The sequence below is a fragment of the Chenopodium album genome, chromosome 9 (genome assembly GCF_948465745.1).
Source record: "Chenopodium album chromosome 9, dcCheAlbu1.1, whole genome shotgun sequence".
Taxonomy (NCBI): domain Eukaryota; kingdom Viridiplantae; phylum Streptophyta; class Magnoliopsida; order Caryophyllales; family Amaranthaceae; genus Chenopodium; species Chenopodium album.
In genome coordinates, this window is record NC_137842.1 from 15,065,187 (window position 1) to 15,073,075 (window position 7,889).

General features: G+C 34.4%; 1 protein-coding gene across 1 annotated transcript; it reads left to right on the forward strand.

Moving 5' to 3' along the window:
* The first annotated feature begins 834 nt into the window (after positions 1-834).
* LOC145559594 (nuclear intron maturase 3, mitochondrial-like) lies at positions 835-3,576 on the forward strand. The gene has a single exon (XM_081620999.1). The coding sequence runs from the start codon at positions 970-972 to the stop codon at positions 3,259-3,261; it is 2,292 nt and encodes a 763-aa protein (XP_081477125.1). The 5' UTR covers positions 835-969; the 3' UTR covers positions 3,262-3,576.
* Positions 3,577-7,889: the final 4,313 nt, after the last annotated feature.

Below are 7,889 nucleotides of genomic sequence, written 5' to 3' on the forward strand. Positions count from 1 at the left end.
TAGCAATAAAACGGTAAAAACTTCAAACTTTAATGCTTTTTGATATGAGCATACATATTTTTCTTTCTTTATAAGTGTATATAACCACTAGATCACTAATAACTTTTTTGCCAAGTGGTAATGAATTAATTAGTTTCTAAAAATATGGTGAAAATCTAATGTTATTATCCATAGAAAAGTTAGACAACCCATTGCTACTGCATGCGTCATTTTTCTAAAAATATTACAAACCATTATAATGGTACCCTTTTAATAAGTGGTATTGAGTGGCAAACTGTCAATAATTTTTTTTTTTTTTTTTGAAGAGGTCCTTTGTGGATGGAGTTCCATTATCACAAATCATGGAGTTTCCCTACAATCTTATACAATTTCACACATATTTGTAATCATTCTTGTGATTTATTACCATTTATCAATGGTCCTAAATGCGGTGTAATAGCATGAATTCTTATAAATTATAAAAGTGATACAGATTAAAAGAAAATCAAAACATATATATTAGGGTAGGGGTGAACTTAACCATTCCCGAAATCTAAAAATACCATTCATTTTGTTGTTATTACAATAAGTATAATTGAAATGTTTGTATCCAAATCACACCTTATACACTGTACTACACATCTCTCATCAATGTTCAGCTCTTGACATATAGTGTCTACATGAATCTTTTGTTGCTTTCTATTTCACAATAAAAGTCATCTTACATTACAAAATTTTCTTAAATCCCTTTTAACACCCACTTTAGGCGTCATTTATAACCGTTTACCAAATACAAAATGAGTTTTTCAATTGGATATGAGCAACTTTTTTTCCATTGTTTAAATAGATGGACTAGCCACACAATTGAGTAAATGGACCCTTCCTAAACTCAAATTTCCCACAAAATCCAAACATCAATGCATCTTCTTCTTCCCGTTCATTTCTTCTTCATCCTCTGTTACTCACTCTAGTAACCTCCTTCAAGCTTCAATGCTCTTAGCATTAACCAGAAGATTAAGAACAATAAACCCATCGATCAAAACACCCACTTTTACTTTCTCCCTCCTCCATTCAACCCTCTCTCATTCTCTCTCATTTGACCTTGACCCTCCCCTTAAACCTCTCACTAAACCCCAACTCAAAACCCTACTCTTCTCTCACTACAACAATGGCAAATTCTCCAATCTCCTCCAAAACGTCGTCGCTTTACCCTCTGTCCTCTTCACAGCTTCCCATAATCTCACTCACCCAACTCGCTCCTCTCAACTCACTCTTGACTCGGTTTCGACTCGATTCGACCTCAATCAACTCGCTCAAGAACTTTCTAGCAATGAATTTGATGTGGGATCTTGCTGCGTCAAATTGGGTTCTTCTCAAAGTAAAGGTAAATCTCTTGTTTTGCCCAATTTAAAGCTTAAAGTTGTGATTGAAGCTTTGAGAATGGTGCTTGATTTAATCTATGATGGTGGGTTTCCCACCTTTGTTTATGGGGGTAGAGAGGGTTTAGGCCGGCATACCGCAATTCGATACATGAAAAACTCTGTTGAAAACCCTAATTGGTGGTTTACTGTTGCATTTGATAGAGTTGTTTTTGATTCTAGGCATGTTGGTAGGCTGTGTTCTGTGTTAGGAGATAGAATTGATGATGTGAGATTGATTGGATTGATTGAAAACTTGTTTGAGACCGAGGCGGCAAGGATTGAATTGGGTGGGTTTAAATTAGGGAAAGGATTGCCTCAAGAATGTGGGTTGTGTGGTGTTTTGATTAATGTTTACTTGAATGGTTTTGATAAGAAGATTCAGAGGATTCGGCTTCGAATGAATGAGCAAAATCCTAAGTTTGATGATGATAGTGTGAATGATGGTGTTGTGTATAAGCCTTTGAAGGTGTATGCTGTTAGGTATTTGGATGAGGTGTTGTTGATCACTTCCGGGTCGAAGGTGGTGGCTATGGATTTGTTGAATTGGGTTGTTAAGCATTTGGAAGGGGAGTTGGAGTTGAAGGTGGATAGATTGAGGACTGTTATCCATAGTGCAGTTTCGGAGAAGATTGATTTTTTGGGGATGGAGTTTCGAGCTGTTACACCTTCTGTCCTGCGGCCTCCTCTCTCTGAGAAGGCCAAGAGGGCACGGTTGAAGTTTCGTAGGCAGAAGGAAGTTAGGTTGATGGAGATGAAAAATGCAAGGGAAAGGAATAGGAAGATGTTGGGGATGAAGATATTTAGCCATGTATTTAATAAGTTGAATAATAATAACAATAGGTTTAAGTTTGATTACCAGATTGAAAATGAAGTAAGAGAAATTTTTAGCTCTTGGGCGGATGAAGTAGTGCAGGAATTCTTGGAGTCAGTGGAAGAGAGATGGAGTTGGCATCGAGAGCTTACTGCTGGTGATTTTCTTTCGTTGAAAAGAATTAGGGATCAGCTACCACAAGAGCTCGTTGATGCCTATGATAAGTTTCAAGAGGAAGTTGACAAGCATTTGAATCCTGTGAAGGCTAGGAAGGCATTAGAGGAAGAAAAAAGGAAGGAGGAAGAGGAAGAGGAGAGGAAATACAGTGAGAGGACAGTCGAGGATTTGACAAAACTCTGCATGAAAGTCACGGCACCCATTGAGCTGGTTAGAAAGGCAGTCAGGCTTGCAGGATTTACCAATGAAATGGGTCGACCTAGGCCAATTAGCTTGCTGGCTGCCCTTGAAGACGCTGATATCATAAAGTGGTATGCCGGGGTAGGAAGAAGATGGCTCGAGTACTTCTGCTGCTGTCGTAACTTTGAAATGGTGAAAACAGTTGTATCCTATCATTTGAGATTCTCCTGTCTCTTGACACTAGCAGAAAAGCACGATGCCACAAAAGCTGAAACTATTAGGCATTTTTCGAAGGATTTGAAAGTTTTTCATTTGGATGGAAATGAGGAAGTGTACTTTCCCTCTGAAAGGGAGGTAAAAAGAACGGGAGACGGCCATCTTTCAGATCCGAAACCTGTTGATAGTGCTCTAACCTTGAATCTAATCAGATTAGCGTGTGATGTGCCATCTAGTACATGTGCTGCTCATTTTTGTGATTCTAATGATACAATTTCTTATCGAGTTTCGCTACTGCAAAATTGCTCAAACATTAATCCCGCAGATCAAAAGAAGTGGGTTCCAGGAATGGCTGCTATCCATGATAGTTTGGACAGAAGGTGTTTTGCTCTGTGTGCTGACCATATTAGTGATCTATACTTGGGTAAAATAACTCTACAAGATATTGACTGCACTTCTTTTGTTGAAGTTGATTAACTAATCAATCTGGTTTGGCTTCTCTCCTCTCGATCTCTTACTGTTGTTATACATATCATATAAATTCACATTAGTAGTTTAGTACGAATAGTGATTTGTACATCAATTTCATTGAGTGAATATACGAGCATAATTTCCAGATAATTTCCTTGTTTGCTTTTAGAGTTTTAGCAATTGATCAAGACTGCCAAAAAATTTAGCATTAAACAGCTATATCTTAGACATCAATTATCTGAATAATGGTTTGTTATTGTTCTTGACTTCTTTGTAAAAGCCAATTTAGCAAAAAGACTACATTCTGCTGAATCTTATGATTTTATTATTAATGTTGATATTTTACACTAAACATTACCACTTAACATCTCTCAGCATAAAATGATACTAAAACATCAGTTATCTTACAGGCTAACACAAGCCATCAGTTTGTAAAACATGTTACTGATAATCACCGGCTAGAGAAATGAAACCTGATAATTGCGATGACAATCTCAATGATAAGCTCAGTATGTCCCTCGCGAAGGATTTTAAGCAGCTTAAGAAAAGAGTTGTAGTAATTTTCACAATCGATTCCAACTAAAGTCAGTACCTTGCATACAGATTTCATCAGCAGTTTGATTAAAAGCAGGCGGTAGTCATATTCACCCTCATACAGCTTGTAACGGTTTCTGGTCTTTTCTGAAGCTTCTTTTGCGAAAGAGGAGAAGGTTTTCACATATTTGAAAAACTTATCAAAGTAGGAAAACAACTTCCCCGCTGCTGCTGTTGCTCTACTAGAATTCTTCCCACTTAACATTTTGCTGATTGAGCCCCATATCTCATCTATCTTTATCTTGGCTCGAGTCATAGAAATCCTTCAAGCTTTCTGCCAAGTTATCATAGAACGGCTTTACACGGCAAAAGGCTTCAGAAACTACGCTGTGTAAAGCTTTGACACAAGGATACACAAAACCTTGGATTAGCTCTCCTGTTTTCTGGCTTAATGCTCCTAAACCCTCAATACTGTCTTTTGCACACTTGCAGACGATCTCGCATAGCTTCTCAGAACAATTGCAGATCATCTCAAACAGCTTCTGTGCACCTGCGCGTCCAGCTTGAACACTGTATTGTACACACTTGCAGATCATCTCCCACAGTTTTTTTGCACGTTCACGTACGCTTTCCATCGGGAGGTTTCAAAGCTAGTAAATCAGATTTTTGTAGTGATGATAGTAAGAGATGAGAATTCTTGTAGTACTATTTATAGCTGAAAATGTTGGGAATTTTTATGGAGTGATTTCATGTTAAGTGTACCCTATTAAGTGTATTTTCTGTGGGAAGTGAAAGAATAGACCTTAAAAGCAATAATGGGGCTAATGTATATCCTCTCTTATTAACTCTAATACTCTAGAATCTAGATATGCAACAAGTTCTAAGGATTCTGGAACTGGAAGATCATTTGGATGTTATCGATTAATGTGTGAAAATGAATATGCCTAGTGGCTTGTCAACTTCCAACCGATTATAATTGAAAATAGAACAGATAAAATTAAATTAAATTAAAGTTGTTATAAAATTAAAGAGAAAGAGGAGAAATTAGGGAGAGAATAGATCAGTCTATTTTATTCCATAGAGTGGGGATATATATATACATACAATATAACTAGGGTTTGCTTAGATAATAATAAACCCTAGTTCTAGAACATTCCGAAATAATAAAGGAGGATAATGGATATCTATACAATATTTCATAACACTCCCCCTTGGATGTCCATTATCGAAGAGTGTGCCTCGTTAAAACCTTATTAGGAAAAACCCTATGGATAAAAAGCTAATGAAGGAAAAAGAGTACAATATTCTTCGTAATACGCTCGAGATGCTGCCTCGTTAAAAAACTTACCAGGAAAACCCAATGTGGGACAAAACCATGGTCAAGGGAAAAAGAGTGCAGCGCGTATTTTCTCCCCCTGATGAATACATAGCTTGAGATCTACTAGTGTCGCAGCAATGAATCCAATATGTTAGATATCTTCTCATGTGTAGTATAATATCACTCGTTAATCTTCGATACTCCTAAACTGAAATTGCATCTTCAAGACTTCACATGAGAAGTGTCTTCATTTCACCATACATGTGTTTATCTCTAATATCATTATTTCAAATATCTGTTTAATAAATGATTCAAAGGATAAACTTATACGGTTATGACTTCTTCTGGAAGTCGTTGATAATAAATATTGATGATCATTATTTGATCAAACATTCATTAATACGAGTAATAATTTGATGACAAAACTTCATATTATTATATCATTCTTCTCATATAAATTATAATATAACACACGTAATTATATACGCTAATCATGGTTCTTCTGGACCATAAGAAAACATTGTCACACATAAGTGATCCATTGATATTCTTTAGACGTTTCATAATTGACACGATAGCTCTCTTGCAAATACAAATAGTAAATCTCATTAACTCTCATATGCTCAAACTTCACGTTGAGATGTTAATAATGTTGTCACGTACATAGATTTTCAAGAGTTTGATAATAATTGCACATTCAAGATATAAACTTTGTAGGGCTGGATATTACAATAGGTTGTATATAAGTTCTTCAGGAACTCTTCTTAATTTATAATGTGCAATTAAATCGGTGTCATCAATAATTTCATCACAATTATAAGCCCATTGGAATATTAATCTCTTTCTAATTTTTCATCAAAGTTGTAAACATATCTTACTATACTTTGAATGAACATTTACATACACCTCAGTTATTGTAAGAAATTAATGCATGCAATATGAGATATAGAAAATATGATAACATATTAACAAATATATAATGAGTAATGCATCTAACAACTTTCTATATATGCAATAAATATCCATTAACTTATGACTCACACATGCACATGAAGATAAGACTCAAAATGATGCAAGACACTGTACAGTGTGGATTTAAAAATCCATATTTCATTGGACTTCTGGTCCATAATAAATTTTTGATCATTATGTCGACAATAAAATGGACATATATTTCAGATCCCTTTTTCACTCGTCCATTCTATCATGCATATGCATATTATTCACCGGTTCCATTGTGTACCGGTGTCATAAAATTCCTATAACGTATATTTCGCATGCTATTTTACTATGATATCTGAATGCATTTCTCATTGGTACCATCATAACTTTTCTTACATAATAGGTCATCTTTTATAATAATTCAGATATCTATACCACATATTAAGGGTATTTCTCACATTATGGTATTCATATACTATTATTATACTTTAAAATATCAACTGCACTATCTTGCCGTATATCGCATATTTATATTGTTGGAACCGATCATACAAACTACACTTCAGGTGCAGTGATTTAAAGTAAATTGACAAGATCTATCTTAATGTATGCACACAATATCATTATCACCATAATCAAAATATATCTCACTAATCCTTTAGATGGGTCATAACGGTATACAAATCAAATCATAGATGTGCAACATATGTTGATACAAAAGTTGGCATGTAACTTTACAAAGTATCATCAGAGGGATCAACTATTTATAGTATTATAATTTTGCCAACTTACTTCAATTCTTCCCCCTAAGTTGGTAAAATATCTCAAATGTTGGGGCAATTCTTCACCAATTTAGAATATAATTTCATGTGCATCAAATTTTATCTCGTAGGATAATCATATATATTCAACAAACAAACTTCTATCTCTTTTGTAGAATAATGGAATTTTGTTCTCTTCTAGAGATCAATATTAATAGGGTAATAAATTGTGCAGTTGTTAATTTCTTATTCTATTCCTTATGTGCTGACATACAATAGACCCAATCAAGAGAATTGTTATACAAATATAAACTTTCTTGTAATTTCACTAGGTGGTGATCTTCGGGATCACTAGAAACATTGATAGTAATACTAGTTACTTAAAAATTTTTGGTCACTTAATATTTGTCAACATAAAAATTATTCTAGTGAACTTCTGGTCACCAATTATTCAGAAAAACCAATATATTATCTCTTGAACTTTTCTTTTTACACAAACTATTAAAAATCACAATCTAAATATAGCTCAATCTCAATGTTATGTCTTGCCATTCAATTTATTTCATATATTTAACATGAGAGAGCGTCAGCACATTATTTCTTTCATATCAAATGAAACTTCAGGTTTTCATAACGGGAATTTATTAAACCCCGGATGACCTAATTTTTAATTATCACATCCAATAATCACTTTTCCTTTAGTAAGTATTTAAATTATGGTCAGTTTTATAATACTGGTGATCACCTTATTAAAGATACTTTAATTTATGCATGGTCGTGATATAAATACACCAATGTGTTTCTTTCTACAACTGACAAGACAACTAACTAATACTCATACTCCGCTAGAGCATTGATTGTAATCTTGATACATGCTAATTTTTGTTGGACAACATTTTATACTCTTCTGGAGTACTTTATATAATCATGACCCTCTTTAATGTAATAGAAATGATATCTTTAGGAAATGTGTCACTTACTCATATTTGTCATTGTCAATTATTGCTCATTTCCTCTTCCAAGGATTCTTATCGTTGTAACCCTTTGGATTACCACACTTTAGATGTTCTAGTTTCAAT

Bases quoted from the DNA above. Each gene is read 5' to 3' on its own strand.
- LOC145559594 (XM_081620999.1), top strand. From the start codon at position 970: ATGCTCTTAGCATTAACCAGAAGATTAAGAACAATAAACCCATCGATC.